This window comes from Etheostoma spectabile, chromosome 4 (genome assembly GCF_008692095.1).
Source record: "Etheostoma spectabile isolate EspeVRDwgs_2016 chromosome 4, UIUC_Espe_1.0, whole genome shotgun sequence".
Lineage (NCBI taxonomy): Eukaryota > Metazoa > Chordata > Actinopteri > Perciformes > Percidae > Etheostoma > Etheostoma spectabile.
This window is the reverse complement of record NC_045736.1, coordinates 19,234,049-19,252,242: the sequence shown is the minus strand read 5'-3', so window position 1 is coordinate 19,252,242 and position 18,194 is coordinate 19,234,049. Positions and strand designations below refer to the sequence as shown.

At 39.4% G+C, this 18,194-nt stretch overlaps 2 protein-coding genes across 4 annotated transcripts; one reads left to right on the top strand and one right to left on the bottom strand.

The window, feature by feature from the left end:
- Nucleotides 1–4,235: 4,235 nt before the first annotated feature.
- pfkfb4b (6-phosphofructo-2-kinase/fructose-2,6-biphosphatase 4b) lies at nt 4,236–13,467 on the top strand. Of its 3 annotated transcripts, none has more exons than XM_032514412.1 (14): nt 4,236–4,432; nt 5,330–5,446; nt 5,539–5,635; nt 6,381–6,447; nt 6,628–6,702; nt 6,793–6,849; nt 7,229–7,350; nt 7,433–7,640; nt 7,740–7,886; nt 7,985–8,089; nt 8,198–8,327; nt 8,999–9,061; nt 9,885–9,949; nt 12,355–13,467. In XM_032514412.1, the coding sequence occupies exons 1-14, from the start codon at nt 4,324–4,326 to the stop codon at nt 12,412–12,414; spliced, it is 1,422 nt and encodes a 473-aa protein (XP_032370303.1). In that variant the 5' UTR covers nt 4,236–4,323; the 3' UTR covers nt 12,415–13,467. The 3 variants fall into 3 exon arrangements, with proteins under 3 accessions (XP_032370303.1, XP_032370304.1, XP_032370302.1); XM_032514413.1 differs by lacking the exon at nt 12,355–13,467 and adding an exon at nt 10,231–11,898; XM_032514411.1 differs by lacking the exon at nt 12,355–13,467 and having other exon boundaries at nt 9,885–11,898.
- A 447-nt stretch (nt 13,468–13,914) lies between these two features.
- Nucleotides 13,915–17,688, bottom strand: arpc4 (actin related protein 2/3 complex, subunit 4). The gene is made up of 6 exons (XM_032514462.1): nt 17,443–17,688; nt 15,224–15,342; nt 15,015–15,126; nt 14,763–14,858; nt 14,308–14,478; nt 13,915–14,037 (listed from the first exon to the last, which is right to left on the bottom strand). Exons 1-6 carry the CDS (start codon nt 17,443–17,445, stop codon nt 14,032–14,034), a joined length of 507 nt encoding a protein of 168 aa, XP_032370353.1. The 5' UTR covers nt 17,446–17,688; the 3' UTR covers nt 13,915–14,031.
- Between the last annotated feature and the right edge of the window lie 506 nt (nt 17,689–18,194).

The window sequence follows — 18,194 nt, the reverse complement described above, 5'->3', positions numbered from 1 at the left end:
GTGTGTTCACGTAGGGATGGTTCCGACTGGCAGGCTTGCTACCCGGAGAGGACACGGGGTGCGGGTGGGACACAGTCTGACATTTTACAAAAACTGGCTATTTTTTTTCCAAACTTTTTTTTCCCTAGCAAAAAAATTTGCTATTTCCCAAAGGGTGCTTTGGTAGCTAAAATCTTTCCCATATGCAAGCAGGCTTTCAGCTGCTGGGTTAAACTAGCCTGTAACCCCCATGACTGCCCGGATTAAAAAACCTTTTGGCACTTATTTAATGTTTTGTAAAAAGACCCCCAAACAGTCTTAGAGATGAGTTAGGATCAAGAAGTTGGGAATGTCTAAGTTTCATAGTTGTTTTTCGTTAAAGGGGCTGCCATGGAGAAATGGGGGAAAGCCTTCCCGTTTTCAAATTTTTTTCCAAAACCCCGGGAATTTTTGCCAAAGGGGGCCTGAAACTTCAGCCTAACCTTGTTTTTAAAGTTTTTTGACTGTCTTTAAACCCCCGCCTACAAAATTTTATTGAGGGTTCCCCCGAAAGAATACTTCCATACTGCAAGGGATTTGTGCATATGAATGGCTCCCGAACCAATCGCCTATATAACCAGTGAAATTTTTTATTTTAAAAAATAGGCTATTCCCTAATTATTTTCCCGAAACCTGGGGGGTTTGGGGTTTAAACCCTTTTAAATGTGCTGTCTTTTGAAAAACCCCACTGCAAGAGACCAAAATCTACCCAATCTCTGATATAGACGTTCGTTGGGGAATCCATTGCTGCTTGGTTTTTAAAAATATTGGGCATTGTGGTTTAAATGTTGTGGCAGATTTGCTAGGGATGAATAAAGCTCAGGCTGTGTTAGTGAGTAGGAGATGTGTTCTGCTGGGTTGTCTGTCTGCCAACACACACAGAGAGGTGGGGCTAGGCAGAAAAACAGGAAAAACATGCAGGAAAGTTGCATAGTTGTGTATTTTTGGAGGCTAGTTTTAGTTAGGCCTATATTTTAAGAACAAATACACACAGCTTCTTTGTATTTTAGCTATTTAGTACAGTGATGTAAATGTGATGACAAGAAGACAATGGTTGTAAAAGCATTAGATTAGCTTTGTTGCTATAGTTCCCACACAGTCCATATGTGTTCAAACTGCAGACAGAGAGAAATATGCTTTAGTGGGTGCAGCAGACCCAACCATATTATATCCCTACATTTATACCTCACAACACAAATCATTAGACGCTGCCAGCTGCATTAAATCTACCTTTTTCCACCTCTCTTATCCTTATTTTCTCTGTTTTTATCTCCGTCATATCCCACATAATCATAATAAATCGCTCTCTCTCTCATCCTTGCTCATCGTCATCGACTCACTCTCTGGCTCACTGCCCCTCCCTCCCTGTGTCTGCTCTCTATCTAGGGGAAAGTTCACCCGCTCACTCAGAATCTCATTATAGGCTTCAGGCAGAGCTGGTAGTCTACATTTGTATGTGTAATGCCTATGCAGTCATTGCACGTCTGCTCAGTGAACTGATCAAACTGATGTTTTGGCATCTGGGAACATTTAAGTGCAAGGCTGTTTTTGTTATTTTTGTACATGTATGCTTGCAAATAGCAACATTAGTAGCAACTTTTCTGTAAAAAGCAGAAGTGATTCTGGCTTGAAATGGCCTGTTTTGCCTGTTTCAAGCCAGATTTTTTTAATGGTCTGGTCTAGACCCCTTAGTTGTAGTTGATGGGACATGTTAACTGTAAAGATTTCAATGGTATTTTAGGCAATAGTAAGTGCTGTTTTTTTTGTATTGGCGCAATGTCATCTTGAAAAAGAAAAGACCTTCTTCCCCAAACTCTTCCCAAAACTAGGTCCATGCAGAAATGATGGACATTTCTAGGTTTGGTGCAGAGGAAGGCAATTGGCCAGCACAGAGCCCTGACCTCAACCCCATCCAACATCTTTAGGATGAGTTAAAATGACTGCAAGCCCGGCTTTATTGTTTTATCAGTGTCTTGCAGTCCCTGCAGTCATGTTCCAACATCTTGTAGAAAGCCTTCCCAAGAGCTGAGGCTGCCATAGCTGCAAAATGGGGGGGGGGGGGGTAACTACATCTCAATGCAAATATCAATCATATGTTTGAAGTGTAGAAGGTCATCAGCTGAAACCAAAAGGTCCTGATCTTTTTAAACTAAAACTCAAGCGCTCTAGCCTAAATCACTATTAGATTGTAGACTCAACATTATGTTTTATTTTGTTCCTCTGTTACATGCACAATGCAATGTAACCTAATGGATACAGCAATGCATATGTTAGGCTGTGTTTGGTAACAAATGATCCAGACAAGATAGTGTTTAACCCGTGATCTACCTGCTGCAAATAACACTGCAACTGGTCCTACTATAAATGATTGTTACCAGCATTTGTCAGCTTTTAAAATACCTGTTATTCAGCATTTTAATCTGTGAGTTGTTACATTTCTCAACAAATTGAAAGAATAAAGAGAACAGAGAGAAAGTCACAAGCTAAAAGCTAACCAGAGATGTGACAGGAGGTTGATAAATGCTGCAATTTGGCCTCAGCCTAATATGCCGCTGAGGAATATGTTTTATGTAGGGAAAGTTAAAGCAGCTACAACGTCATCAAGACATTAAAAGTACAGATGTATTCATGCAATTGCTTAATTCAGGTACTTCTTTATTTGCACACACACACACACACACACACACACACACACACACACACACACACACACACACACACACACACACACATACACAAATGATTTCTATTTTAGATGCTTGGGTCCTAAGCAATACACCTGTCATTATGTGTCACATGCACAAGTCTACTATTCAGAAATACTGGTGAGAGTACACAGCGCCACCTGGTGTTACAGCTTTGACCCTACATTAGTCTCATTGGGCTGAAAACGCAACGCATGCGTCCAGATTCATTACAAGTCCGAATGTTTTCAGCCATTACTTTAAAGTGAAACTTGAACCAGAATAGTGATGTTCTGGCTGCTGTACTGGACTTTTCTTCTTGTCTCATGCAGGATATTGATGTAGTCAGCATTGTCCATCTGTTGCTTTGGTTGTACAAACAATAATCACACATATTTTGACTTAGGACCACAACACTGCTGTACAGACATGGAAAGGTATTAAAACTAATGCATTTTTATGCTGTAACTGAAACTGAGCCCTCATAGAAGACTAACCTGTTCTGGAGAAATAATTGGTCTTGTGCTGACATGATTAGTGGATGAAACAATTAGTCGATCTGCATAAACATTAATTGACAATTGTTTAAAGTCATGTATCAAATACTTGCTGATTCAAGACTCTTAAAAGTAAAGATCTGCTGCTTTTCGGTATTTTTATATCAATGCATACTGAATATATTTGGGTTTCCAAAACTCAAATTGACAAAAGATTTACATTATCTAATGTTGAAGTTGTTGGCGACTTTTACCACTAGAGTGGCCTGTGGGGCCCGTGACTGGGTCGTGAAAAAACATAGACAGTTAAAGAAAAAACATGTGTCTTGAACGTTCTGAGCTCCATGCAGTCAGCACGCCCTCCTTATCACAGAGCGACCTCTCCTATTGGCCGTTGGACCTCTCATCTCGTCTCCGATTGGTTCATTTCTCAGCTGCATTCACTGCCCATGTGTGTGGCATTGAGCAGCGCCACGCTCGTTTTTTGTTTTGACATCTGCTTTTTTCAGCTTCTTTTGCTCACTCCCCGCGTCATTACGGTAACATTTTAATAAGGTGTTAATGTAATGGTTGACAAAGGAGGGTCATCATTTATTAGTGAATTGAGCGATATTTTATGGTTTGCCAGTTTTTGTTATATTTCTAAGATCTGAAGAAGTAGGCAGAGTAGACTTTGAGTTACAGGATTATTTTGTCAAACAGTATATTTATATTTATCTTTTGAGTACATCATTACTGACACAAAGTGCATTCCCAGTCTTAAAGTAGCATATTAGTGCATTGTGTGCTGCTAAAAAAATAAATTGGAAAGAAGTCTGTGATAAATGCCTGAGATAACACTGTAACGTGGCATTAGTATATCATTGACAATACAAATTGTAGGCAGTTATAGTTTAGGTGAAAATAACACGACTGAAATGCTTGTTAAGGAAAGTAACTGTACATTCTGTCCATGGCTCCTTGTTTTGCTCCATCACTCCGTGTTGCGCTCAGTCTCCAGTCGTTACGGTAATGAACAACTGCTGTTCTCAGCTGATATGTGACATCCACCCCCTGAGCCACACTGCCAGGGCCACAGCCTACCGCCTCAGTTAAAAATTAGGAGGGTATCAGTGATAACATCCATGATGTTAGACAACGACGAGTTCGCGACTTCCCCGCGGGAGCTCACCCAGAACCCGCTTAGGAAGATCTGGATGCCATGCAAAAACGGGCACATAGCTCAGAGACGGGGTAAGATGCAGCTGGCCCTTAAGTGCCGCAAAGGATGTGACTGGGATGTGATGCTGCTAATATATTTTATTTTCTTTATTAATATTTTATTTTATTTATGTTGTCCTGGGCCCAGTTCGTCTTTTATCTTAAAGAGGTTCTTTTATGTGACATTTGCGCGCTGTTTTTTTAGATGAAGCACACTAATTAATTGCTGAATAACTGTTATACTTGTCTTTTGTGCTGGACAGTGTTGCACCATCTTATCTGGTTTATTTACCGTCCTAACATCACAGGCATACGGAAGTACATTTCAAGATTGGAGGAATTATTGCAAGCTCACTGAATTGGGATTGGCCATGATAGGCGAGACACATGACCCCAAATGCATCAATTAAGCCACTCACACGCAGCATGTCTGATGGGTGTCAGCCTGTGTCAGTGTGGATGTGAGAGTGAGCAGCTGCGTTGCCGTGCTGCGCTCTCACTCTGATTTGCTCTCTCTGCAGGAGTGTTTTTGCTGAGTCAAGCTCTGCTTTCCTTATTGCTGTTTCTTTAAAAACCAGCAGCCCAGTCCTGCATCCGCATCTGGGCCTATACCTACACCTTCTATTATACATGTATTACTACATTACTCACTGAAGAGTCTCTTCTTTATCCCATATGGCCTGTGAGGTGAGGGAGTGTCTCAATAAACATGAGGAGGGATGTAGTGTATGCAAAAGAGCTCAGGGTTGTAATATATAAAGTGTTCTCCCTATCGGGTGTAATTATGAACAACCTTCAAGACTATTAGACTCTTACTGAATGGAACAATGTTGACAAGCCACACTAACCAATTAAATGTGTGAGAAGTGAGTAAATTTATTAAAAGTCTGTGTTTCTCTCTCTCCCTCGCTCTCTTTCTCACACACACAGTGTGTATGACAAACTGCCCGACCCTTATTGTGACTGTTGGACTTCCAGCTCGAGGGAAGACTTACATTTCAAAGAAGCTCACACGCTACTTAAACTGGATAGGTGTGCCAACCAAAGGTACCAGCTACAACCCCAACACATATACACACATTGTAGAAACCAGCTGTACTAAAATCTTTTGAAAATTACACATTTTTCATCTGTAACAGAATTCAACGTTGGTCAGTACCGGAGGGAGTGTCTAAAGATCTACAAGTCCTTTGAGTTCTTCCGTCCAGATAATGAAGAGGGGTTGAAAATCAGACGGTAAGTCTACACTGATTGGCTATGAACAGTCGCGAGGCAACAGTCTGCAGTTTTTCAAGTGATTGGATGCACTGAAAAGCGGCAGACTTTTGGCTTTCTGCGGCACACGGTTGAACATCCTGATATACACTTTATATACAGTAATTACATAATACTTTAGTACTGTATCCAGATGACAAGTTATATTTCGTAATGTAATTCTGTAGACCATTTTTAGAAAACAAAATATTTTTTAGGACCTACATTACTTATTTGGAAATGAAAACATGAAGTAAACAAATAGAGAGTTTCTAGGACTTATTGTGCACAAACAGAGTTTGTTAGTTATTCCTAATTATAATTTGTTTGTGATGGGTAATTTTAGTAACCCTTTTACCATCTTCTTTTTGCCTTGGACTTTCTGGGTGCAAGATGTCTTCATCTTAAAAAACCCAAATGATTCACAATATTATGATTTAAACCATTTTTAATTTCAGATGTATTCATATAGCTCTTTAAAGCAACCAACAGGTATTCAAAATACTTTACATCAGGGACCAAGAGTAAAAACATAACATTCAGTAAAATCAAAACAGGTTGTCTTGTGTTGATTTTCATGTGACAAATTTCTACAACACACCGAATCTAAAAGATATGGTTGAAATGTTGTGTAAAGTGTGTCTGCCTACATAATGATCAATGTATTTGGGTAACAAACATTAGAAGTCTTTGCAGTACATTGAATCTGTCTGCTGTCCGTCCACAGCCAGTGTGCGTTGGCAGCACTTAATGATGTTCGACAGTACCTGAGTGTGGAAGGAGGACAGGTGGCGGTGAGTCCTTGATGTTGTCCCAAGTTGTAAAGTTCTCCATGGCAAATTATTATAACCTCAATCCATATCAGGGCTGTATAACACTACTGTATGTGTATGGGTCCACGACAAATTTCTTTTGGGACAATACAATCTATCTAATCTTATCTCACAAGAAGTGTTTTTTTCCTGCTGTTTAAGGTGTTTGATGCCACAAATACAACAAGAGAAAGACGAGGAACCATCATACAATTCGCTGAGCAGAATGGATTCAAGGTAGGTTAACCAGAGAAAGGTGTTATTGAATTCAATCAGTCACTTTAACTTGATGGCCTCTAAGTTTATTATATTGTCTTTTCAATGCAGGTGTTTTTTGTGGAGTCTGTGTGTGAGGACCCAGATGTTATTGCACAAAACATAGTGGTAAGCCTTTTCTCTTTTTATTCTATCCAGTACAAACCCTTAAAAATACGATAAGCAAACAATGCTCTGTAGTTATTTTGAGGAAAAAAATGGTCAACATAAGTAATACTTAAATATCTGACAAATCCACTCTTCCTTGCCAATGATATTGACACTGCAAAGTTTCAAAAAATGTATGCATTTGGCACTGTCACACTAGCATTCTAAGCCAAAGGCAGTTAAAATGTGTTCATATGATGGTAGACCAATAAGACTTTGAGTCTCTGGTTCAAATCTAAACAAACAAACTCAGTGTTAAAAAAAAAAAAAAAAAAAAAAAAAAGGCTGAAAGCCGTGCCATTGTCCTGTTTTCTCTGCTCACACCCTCTTCCCTTTGTAGCAAGTTAAGTTGGACAGCCCAGACTACACACACTGCAACACAGAGGAGGTCATTGAGGACTTCATGAAGAGGATCAAGTGCTACGAGTCCTCCTACCAGCCTCTGGACGAGGTTCTGGACAGGTGAGGAATCACAAATTGACTATCATCAGCTCCAACTACCGTCTCAAGATCTCAGACGATTGACTGACTCTCTTTTTTCCAGGGATCTGTCCTACATAAAGATCATGGACGTGGGCTGTCGTTACCTGGTGAACCGTGTTCTTGACCACATCCAAAGCCGAATCGTCTACTACCTGATGAATATTCACATCACGCCGCGCTCCATCTACCTGTGTCGCCACGGGGAGAGCGACCTCAACATAAAGGGACGGATCGGAGGAGACTCTGGCTTGTCCGCCAGAGGAAAAGAGGTGCGTGTTTGAGCCTTGTGTGAGTTTAAATGTAGTCGGTATGGTTTTTGAAGAGAAATGATTGTTCTCATTGGATGGATTCGGTCTCTTGGGTTCCAGTTTGCCAAACGTCTGAGGAAATTCATCCAGGACCAGAACATCAAAGATCTAAAAGTGTGGACCAGCCAGATGAAGAGGACAATTCAGACAGCGGAGTGCCTGGGAGTGCCATACGAACAATGGAAGTCCCTCAACGAAATAGACGCTGTATGTCGATTCCTGTATTAATCAGAAATAATACAACAGTCCTTTTTTAAAGAATTCGTTTGCTCAAGCTAAACACATCTTTTTCCCTCTTTACTAAGGGTGTGTGTGAAGAAATGATGTACGAGGAGATCCAAGAGCATTACCCTCTGGAGTTTGCACTGAGAGACCAAGACAAGTACCGCTACCGCTATCCTAAGGGAGAGGTGAGAATGTGTTCCCTCCAAACGTCTCATTATTATTCTTTAGAGGTGAATCAATATGTTTGTGTCTTGTAAACTGTGGGTTTTGACCAGTCTTTGATTTTCCGTCAGTCTTATGAAGACCTGGTGCAGCGACTGGAGCCTGTGATCATGGAGTTGGAGAGACAGGAGAATATTCTTGTTGTTTGTCATCAGGCCGTCATGCGTTGTCTTCTTGCATATTTCCTGGACAAGACTGCAGGTATGAAGGATTTATAGTAGGCGATATTGTCAAAAAATGGAAATGTTTTCTGATTATTTGCTGATTTCTGATATACATCAGTAGACTGGGTAAACCCTGCCCACTCTGCCGGCGTTCTGGTTTTGCCCACCAGCTCGGTCTGGAAACCTGCACGTTCAATTCTCCTGCTTCAGTTCACAATTTTGCGGGACCCAATCACAAACTGGCTTATCTACCTGGCGCGCTATTGGTCGGTTTAACGTGATGACGATAGAGAAGCGACCGAGCAGCTTCTCATTTACATCCAACATAGTGGCCACCGAAGCACAGCAACCCATTGATGCCGCTGTTGCTTCTACGTCACCCGGATCGATGGTCTGATTGGTTGAAGGACTATCCAATTGCGTACAGAGTCATTTGAACTATGCCAATTGGTCACACTTCTTGTGCAGAAAAAATACAGAACAGACTCCCCAGACAAATGCTCAATCTCAAATCTATCGAGCTTGGCCTAATAAGGTGATAGCCAGACTAATACACAGTATGAGGTTAATTTAAAAAAAATAGAATATATTTCTTTGGCTAAACTAAACATAGTGAAAAGCATCATCTGCAGCCTTAAAAGAAAATATGTACAACCCTGGAACTGGAAGATGTTTCATAACTTTCTGTCTCTGTCTCTGTCTCCACAGATGAGTTGCCTTACCTTAAGTGTCCTTTGCACACGGTTTTGAAGTTGACCCCCATGGCTTATGGTGAGTTCTATAATTTTATTTTATATCAACATATAATAACTATTGTTAATCTTCCACGTGAAGTTACCCAAAAAGGCATCCATGTTTTGTTTTTTTGCATCATTTTGTCTGAAACAAAACAGGAAAACTCTTATTTTTTATTTTAAAGGTAAAATATGAAGTAAGTATTGCTTACTGTTTGAAAACACAGTGTTCAAAGTTGACCTCTCCTCCCTGGCTCAGAGCCAGAGAGATAACACAGCGGTCGAGCGAGCTAGAGAGTAAAGGAAGTGAGGGCACGTCGTAGAATGTGGTAAATCAGAGGACTAAAACAACATTTTATGCAGTTATGTTCTAAAGCAACGATAAACACACCCACACCTCCCTGGGAAGGTGCAGCATTTCCGGATAATTAATACTTAAAGTTACTGCAGAGCTTCATCCTGTCTGTTTCCTTGTCTGTGACAGATAAACTTGTGCGTCAGTATGAGAAACTGATGGGCAAATCGGTGGTTTTAGGAATTAGAACGGGCTGCACTACCTGCGTGCTGTTAATGGCGGAGGGTTACACACCCACGTGAGGCCCAAAAGCTCTTTGTCTACACCCATAAACCTCCTGCACACTGAAACATAAGAAGAAAAGAGAAAATACAGGCCGAGGACAGAGTCTCTGCATATAGACACTACCACACACATCTAGTGGGTCATAAGTGATGATTATATTATATTATGCCTTTTAAAATATTTTCATTTGAAGTCCAATGTAAACTTGCCACCTAGAGAAAAATAGTATGACCAAAGATACTTTTGTGTTAATAAGCCTTGTTTTGTTTGCTCTTTTCAGGATGTAAAGTGGAGTCTGTCTATTTAGGCGTGGATTCTGTGAACACACAGAGAGACAGGCCAGAGGTAGGTATCCCAGGCAGCACACAGAAATGTCTCTCAGCAGATGACATAGAAAACTTGAATCCGCTTCAGGGTTGATTCACCTCACTGCACATCTTGTATCAGGGACTCAAGCAGGAGAATGCCTTGCAGTGAACACTACTTCAATTGTAAAAGCTGTGTGTGACTTTCTTTGATTTCTGGAGAGGATATTGTATGTCTTCCATTATATGTATCCTGCGACTTCCTCCTGAAGCAAGGCTTCGCAGTCAGTGCTGATCCGTCCCTCTCTTCTTATTGCACAGAGAATGTAAATCTTTCACACACGGCAGAGGAAGCTGTGTTCAGTCTCCATCTACCAGTGATCCCTGACACCAATCAAGACAACTGTGACATCACTTACCATTGACACTCCTACCTCCATCCTGTCACCAATGACTTTTCTCTCATTTAACTTCTTTCAGTTGGAGCAGAAATGGGCTTTTTCCAACATTGGCCCTGAGAGCTCAATGCACTGCAACTTCAGAAAACATATTAAAAACAAAGACATAATGCTAAGAAAACACAACCCTGCAAGTCTCACGGAACACAATGGAAATTAGTAAAACAAAAGAGGCTGGCTATATTACCTTGTCAGTTTATCCTTTGCTAGAATTGGGTCTATTTTTGGAGCGTTATTAAGCCATCTTTCCAAAAAGCTAGTATGACATGACCGGTACCAATGAAATCCTTAGATCGTCTAGTCTCATATGATACGATATCTGCACTCTAGCTTTGAAAAGAGAGTATGTTGGCTTGGCCTTCTCTACCATTGAGTCATTAAGACATTAAAATAAACAAATGTACTTTTTTTGCAATTTAATCATTCTCATTGTGTCGTCAAGAACTTAGCATTTACCAACGCTGGATGAACATCAGACCTCTGAAATAATATCTGAATTTCGCAATGTTAAAAGAAACTTTCATTGTTTGCTCATTTCCCAGCACCACGGATGGACTATTGAATTCAGTAACGTCATGAGCCACAAACCATGGCTACACATAGCGTGTCCCAGGTGTGTCCGGACGTGTTCATCACTTTTTCTATTGTGTTATGACTTGCAGCATCTCTGCATTTGGTTATGTTTTCTCACAGTGCAGCTTCACCCCCTTAAATGCTGCACACGTGCTGTCAAATTGGTTAAGATGTTTTCTCCATTTGCATGTGTTTTGACTATTTGAAAGGTGCTGAGTTCTCAGGTCCAACATATTTTTTCTCCCTTTATATCTTTCTTAGTTTAGGGTTAGCGCACTTGTGCATCTATATTTGTTTGGACCAATTTGACTCAGGCCTTGGCAGTGAGGACATTTGGGCTGGACCTTTTTAAAGGGCTGTTTGAGGGTCCAGACTTGGTTTTAGAGTCAAGGTTAGAATTAGGCATATATTCAGTTTAGGGTAAGGGGCTAGATCAATGAGGTTCCTCACAAGTATATGTAGCCCGTATCAGCTTTCTCATTTGATTTTTTTTTTTTTTTTTCTGAGCATGCGTGCCTGTGTAAATCTGTCTTTAAATACCATGTGGTTTGTTTTTTTAACAATGAATGTTACCCTGATTTACTTAAACTAGTTTTTGTACTTCTGAATACAAATGACAAATACATTTACCTCAACATGCTGCATATGAATTGACGCACAGTATAATTTAAAATTTTATATCATAATAAAGTTTTTTAAGCTAATCTTTGTCTCTATGTTAACACTTGTTTACTGTTTGAATGTGAAGGGATAACGTGAAATGCCCAACAAAATTTGAATCGCTAGACTTCCACTCAAATCAATGTTCACTGCTTTTTATAATATCATTTATAGTGTAAACTGGTTGTTGAACACATATGCTCAAATTATTTCATCAAATGTAAACCAACAGATTTTTTTTGTGTGTTTGTGAAGGTTATTATAAATATAAAAATCCAAATTGGACAAATGAACACTTTCTCCTGTTACTTTTTTTCTGTTGAACACATCAGTGATCAGTTATGTTGTCACTCAAACACTAGAATGTGTCTATAAGTACAGCTGTCTCTCTATGACCCCCCCACACACACACACACACACACATACAGTACAGGTTGGAGTAGGACATTGAATGATTTGTCTCAGTAAAGCAGTAATGTAATAATACTTATGAAGCATGAGCATGTATCAGTGTAAATCTACCTTTAAGAGATTTTATGACAAACTGTAATTTACAAACCACTAGCAGCACTCACAAGGTCCATTCATATCATTTACCAGGTGAAAGCATGAATTTTGCCTTCATTGAACTAATTGTATCTGAGTCATTGTGTTGATCAAGATATGAATATCAAGCTATTATTCAATGAACAAAAGTAAATTTGTAAATGTCTGATAAATAATGTAGGATTATTTTCTCTCATTACTGTTTCAGAATGTGCATGTGCAGCGCACCACGGGAGACGCTCTGCAGACAGTCCCAGCTCACCTCTAACCTCCTGCACTCCCTGTTCCAGCTGAGGCATCGGCCCACTTTCTGTTTGGACCGCTGAACTGCATTATGGGAGCGGTGCTGTTCAACTGCCCAGACTTAAACTGTAAAGCACTTTTACTAAATGTAATCCATTTTTTTATACATCTGTTGTGATCTACACTAAACTGCTACTGTAGCTCAACTCTTAGTGAGGAAAATGCCAATATTTTTTTATACAGTTATGGTTGCGTTGATATTATTCACTTAACTTTCAACACATATTTCCATGACTATATTTAATATATACTGCATATTGTGCACTGTGTATACTGCCATATGCTTCCAGTTTTTCTGAAGATGTTTGTATTGTACGAAAACTATTAACGAAAAAATCTGTGAAAAGACTAACTATTTATGTCAGATGTTCTTGATCAAAGTCCTTAAACCCTGACTGTTGAGTTTTCAGAAAACACATGAACGTGTTACATTTTAAACTGTTGTTCCCTTGCTAGTTTTTGAATTATATTAAGATGTCTACTAACAATACAGCCATTGTGGTCCGTGTATTTATAAATATGAATCTTAAAACATTCCAAAGGAGAAGATGGAATCCTTTCACCACAAAGGATGGAAATAAAATTGGAAAGTCAACGATAGCTTCTTTTCTCTAATCAGAAATCTTGGGATGAGACCTTTCCTCTTATGTTAAAACCAAAAAAAATGATTTTCAGGAGGGACTTTGTGCTTTGGGCTTCAGTTTTTAAGACAAACAGTGAAAGGCTATGACAGTCCTTCAGTCGGTCATATGAAAAGGCAGTGTTTGATTGACCAATGAGTTATCGTTCAAATGAATGCCTGTTTGAGTACACAAAAAGGTACTGTGCAAACTGTACACGCATGTTTGTGTGATGTAAGTTGTGTGTGTAAATCAACACGTATTGTACGTCATTTTTGGAGAACCTTTTTTTGGAATTATACATTTAATATTGTTACTGTACTGAAATTATAATTCCAAATGCCTTGTTTGTCTCCAGCTGTCAAAATCTCAATAAACCTTAAATGTTTGGGGTAAAGTCAGAGCTGCTGTTTGCTCCGTTTTATAACACATAAGAAATCACAAAAATACAAAGAATAATGCTTTTATTTATCTTCACTTTCAGCAAGTATATTTATTTTAATTATTTTCATCTATAATAGGGTTTATTACAAACAGTGTACACCAATTGATTTCCCTCATGGTTTAAGGTCTGTCATAAAAAAACAACCAAATTAAATTTATGTGCATACAAATATATATATATATATATATATATATATATATAAAAAAAATTAAATCCCTCTAGCTGTGCTCAAGAATATTGATTACAAATACCTTTTTAAGGACCTGCCCTAGCTTATAATGTTATAAAGTCAGAAATTAACGTCTGGTGTGAATATTAATAATGTACAAAAAACTATATTTTTGAGCAAGGGGCATTTTAAGGTTAAAGGGCAAAACTCCATTGGCCTGTACGTCTTATGTTTCTCAAATGGTCTTGGCTGATCAGATTTTGTCTCCTCTCTGTACTGAGACGTGAAAGCTCCATAGTGACGGCCGAGATTGGTGAAAGGAATGTATTCCCAGGTTCTCTCTCTCTTTCAGAACTGCAAGAAAGAAAAAGAAAATTCTAAAGATACAGTAAACATAAAAGAAAGTAGAATTATATTACCTTTCTTTCTACTAATAGTATAACTTCATCACCTATAATATTAACATTCTAGCCCTTAAATAACAGCATAATACATGACTGAATCAAAGTCCTACCATACAAAACTCACTCATGTAAAAATGATGCTAAAACGTCAACGTGTGTATAATGCAGCATCAATGCGAGCATTGAGATGTAGAGAATTGTAATAAAAAAAAAAGCTTACATTTTTGAGGAACTCCTCTGCAACAATACGAGCCCTGGCGTTGACCGACAGCTTCATTTCACTGATCTCCTTGTCAATTTCCTCCATGAAATGAATGACATAGTCCACCAGTTTATGTTTGTACATCTGCTCTGTGTGAAAGTTGGTGATGAGAAAGCTGATGTCATAGCCCTGCGAAATAAAGATGGATGGCAAAACAGGGTTTTAAACTTTAAAACGGCAATAACTGACAATAAAATAAGAAAAAAAAAGAAGGCTCCCACTACATGTATAGTTGAAGGTCATTCAGGGCACTAGATTCATATAAAAAATAAAAATAAATTAATTTTCGTTCCATATGACTTTTCACAGGACAACTCATCGCTCATCATGCTATTATGAACAACTTTCCATGACTGAATAAGTATGTGTGGGAACCCTGGAAATGTGACTGACAACTTTCAACGCCCACTTACCTCCACTGGTTTCCTCCTCAGGATGAAGAAGTTCTCTGCTCTCATCATCATGAAACGCATGAACTTATGGCACAGAATCTTCTCGATCTCATCTGCCTGCAGCAGCAGAATATTTAGACGAAACACTCAGGATTACAGTTACAGTTCTGATATTCACATCAATCATATCAATCACCAATGGCTAAGCAATCCTCGGTTTTGTATCAGGGTCTCTAAACACATAATTGGTACACTGGCGGCAGCCTGACAGACCTGCTTGACAGCGATGCTGACTCTGACAGAGTTGATGGAGCCCTCAATCAGAACTTTCTCCTTGTCATTACGGCTGATGATCACAGGCTGAAGAAGCAACTCTTTACTACTCCTAAAAAGTGTGAAAATCGCAAATCAGTCCACAGGCACTAAGAGGTGAAACCGATTTCATGCACTGCTGGGTGTACGGTTTCAAAAATCACACTCACCGTACTTCCACCTCGGGCTTGTTGTGTCTCTCCACCACTTGTGAGGAGAAATTCTCCAGGCAGAGGGCGGCCTGCAGGGTAGCACGAACTGCATTGAGATATGGGCGCAGGGTTGCCGTCTGAGGGAGGAAAGTGTTAAAGAGTAGATGAGGCTCAGTTCTTTAGAAGAATGTCTGAATCTACAGGCAGGCAGAACTGAGACCAACTTGTGAAAAGTTGTGTGGATCAACACATTTGAAATATTCACTCTTCCCTAGTTTCACTTCACCTGAAAACTTTCTACAGAATAAGGACATTGACTGCTTTGTGTCTCGGTCGAGAGTGGGCTTATGGTCGTTCCTTTTGGGTCATGAGAAATGAGCAATTCTCCTTAACTCCATGGTGCCAGGAAAGTGCTCTTGACATAAAACAATGTTTGGATAACTCTGGGTCCACTTTATAATGAATTCAGATAATGGAGATGAATGCGCTCAAACTGCGGAGGCTAAGCCACAACGTATCACACAGTTTAATTGAACAGTTTAAAAATATGACATTTTAACTCAAATGACCTTACAAGTTGCAAAAACGGAACTGCAGAACAATATTCAAGGTATGACGACTTTTAATCAATCATGTCACATATAATGCCACAAAGTATCACAATCTGCAAAGCATCAATACAATTTTGCCAGAATATGAATATAAAAATCATTTCACAAAGACTGAAAATTGCTAAAGAAATAAAAAATCCTTCAAAAAATATTGCACTGTGTGAATTCATAGTCTGGCAAAGGGAAAACTCCATGAAGATGTATTAAAATGTGTAGATGTTTACTAAGATATAAATGAGCTTACGTTAGACTATTGCACTAGTTTATCACAATTTGGAATACTTGGAATATTTTTCTATTTCATTTTTTGAATAATGCAACACAAAACTGCCTAAAAAGGTGCTCTAAGCGATGTCACGCGTGTTTTAGGCTATAACATTTGTTGTCACATACAGCAAACACAGGCTGCCTGTAAAAAAAGACACGGCCTCTGTAGACAGCCCAGGGTCTACAAACGGCAACAAAAATAAACTGTGCCCACCTGCAACACGAAGCATACACAGACAGTGTTCCAGCCAGTAACTACAAGAAGATTTGGGGGTGGGGGGGGTTATTGCGCGGAAGCAAAGAAGGGAGGGGGATGGGACGGGATAAGGAGTAGGGAGGGGCAAGCTAGTCTCATTTTGTTTAAAAATACTCCTAACGTCAACAAGAAGTAATGTCACCCAACATCGCTTAGAGCACCTCTTCTCCTCAGGGTGTCTGTCTGATGCTGAGGGCCGTGACAAAGCGTCGCCTTTGACAGTTGGGGACCGTCTGTGAGAACCGTGTGGAGGCAACCCCAGACCAGTGAATATCGAGATCTTATTATGCGTTCACGTCAAAAAGACATCAGACAATATAGTGTTAATGTTTGTTTTTTTTAACTCTTAATTATCTTTATTGCTCTCAGTAATCAAGTATACTGCTCAAGCTATACTCCAGAGTGATGTTTTTTTTTTTTAGGTTACTTGCATATGACCACATTTAAACAAATGTTGCAAAGCTGAGGGAATTTGCAACTCCAACCATAGACCGTATATTATTGATATTATTATTGATTTATATTAACGGTCTATGACTCCAACACAATATCTTGACAGCTGGTAACAACACAATCAGTTCGTTCAACAAGTGTTGGTGTTGCTGGTAGTGTTGACCTATATAAACAAATGTTAATTCAACAATACAAAATAAAGCTAAGGGAGGGACAACGCAGCTCCAGACACTGCAATACAACATCATCTGGTTGTTTCAGTTCAGTTGGTGAAAAGTCAGCTGACGTTAGTTCAGCAGATGTGTCCATCGTTGTAGTTCGCAGTCTACGTTATTTAGCGACAAAGTATTACTACGGCGCTACGACCAACCTCACACGTCATAATAACAGTAGCATTCTATTAACATTTGTATGCCATATAACGAAGTAGGATTCCATTACCTTGGATGTTTGCCTCGTTTAGCTAGGAAACAGACCAGCTAACGTTAGCCTGCTAGCTAACTACCTGCTTAGCTAGTCCAAATAAAACTAACGTTAGAGGGAAAACAAGCTGCGCCTTACAACATGGATGCAGACAAGGTCTGGTATATCCGCAACTATTAAACGGTGTCGTTTTATCAGCACATAGACATATGTCTAATATTTCTTACCATTTCTCTGTGTGATGAGAGGAAGCTTAAGGCGGAAGTAGCTAACGTTAATGTTACACTTATCTGGGCTTTTCCGTGAACATACCGGAACTCTGCCTCCTCTTTCAAGCTGCTTCTTTAAAGCAACCACAGTTTGGTGCAAATTAGCAAGAGCAGTTCCTCTTGTGAATCGAAATCAGGACTAAAATCCTGGCTGCACCCTTCTAAGCCTATACTATAGTAAGGCAACGTGCAGGATAGCAGATTTAGTAAAGGAAAAGCAGAGTATCTGCATACTGGATTATTTTGATATTTAACTACTGAACTGTATTAGGTTAAACAGACATGGGAATAGATCTTTCTCATTGAAGACATTTTTCATATAGGAAATACATAGGCACAACATTAATGATGGGGGTGGCTCAGTTTAATCAAGCGTCCCTGTAAGTCATAAAATACACAACCCCAGGCCCTGGAATGCTGCCATTAATGTTATCAATGCTTTTCCTGCTAGTATAGTCCAAAATGTCTGCTGTAAAAAAAAAGATCTAGGCCTTGGGCATAGAAGATATATCACAATAGGAACAGCAATTAGTTGTTATTGTGCAAGTTGGCTCACGTTCATGAGTCACTTGTTTATGGTATTAGTAACACTTGTGCGTTTCCTATGTAGGCACATAAAACTGCATTGGAAGCATGGCTGTGTTCTTCAAGCATTTCTCAATGACATTGAAGTTAGGTGAACCTTTGCTGTAGCGGTGTGAAATTTACTA

Coding starts and splice junctions, on each gene's coding strand:
- pfkfb4b (XM_032514411.1), top strand. CDS start 4,324: ATGATGTTAGACAACGACGAGTTCGCGACTTCCCCGCGGGAGCTCACC. Junction 4,433..5,329: donor GCACATAGCTCAGAGACGGG/GTAAGATGCAGC, acceptor TCACACACACAG/TGTGTATGACAAACTGCCCG. Junction 9,062..9,884: donor GTTGACCCCCATGGCTTATG/GTGAGTTCTATA, acceptor TGCTCTTTTCAG/GATGTAAAGTGGAGTCTGTC.
- arpc4 (XM_032514462.1), bottom strand. Junction 15,127..15,223: donor AAGCCCGAGGTGGAAGTACG/GTGAGTGTGATT, acceptor CACACTTTTTAG/GAGTAGTAAAGAGTTGCTTC. Junction 14,479..14,762: donor TGAGGAGGAAACCAGTGGAG/GTAAGTGGGCGT, acceptor TTTATTTCGCAG/GGCTATGACATCAGCTTTCT.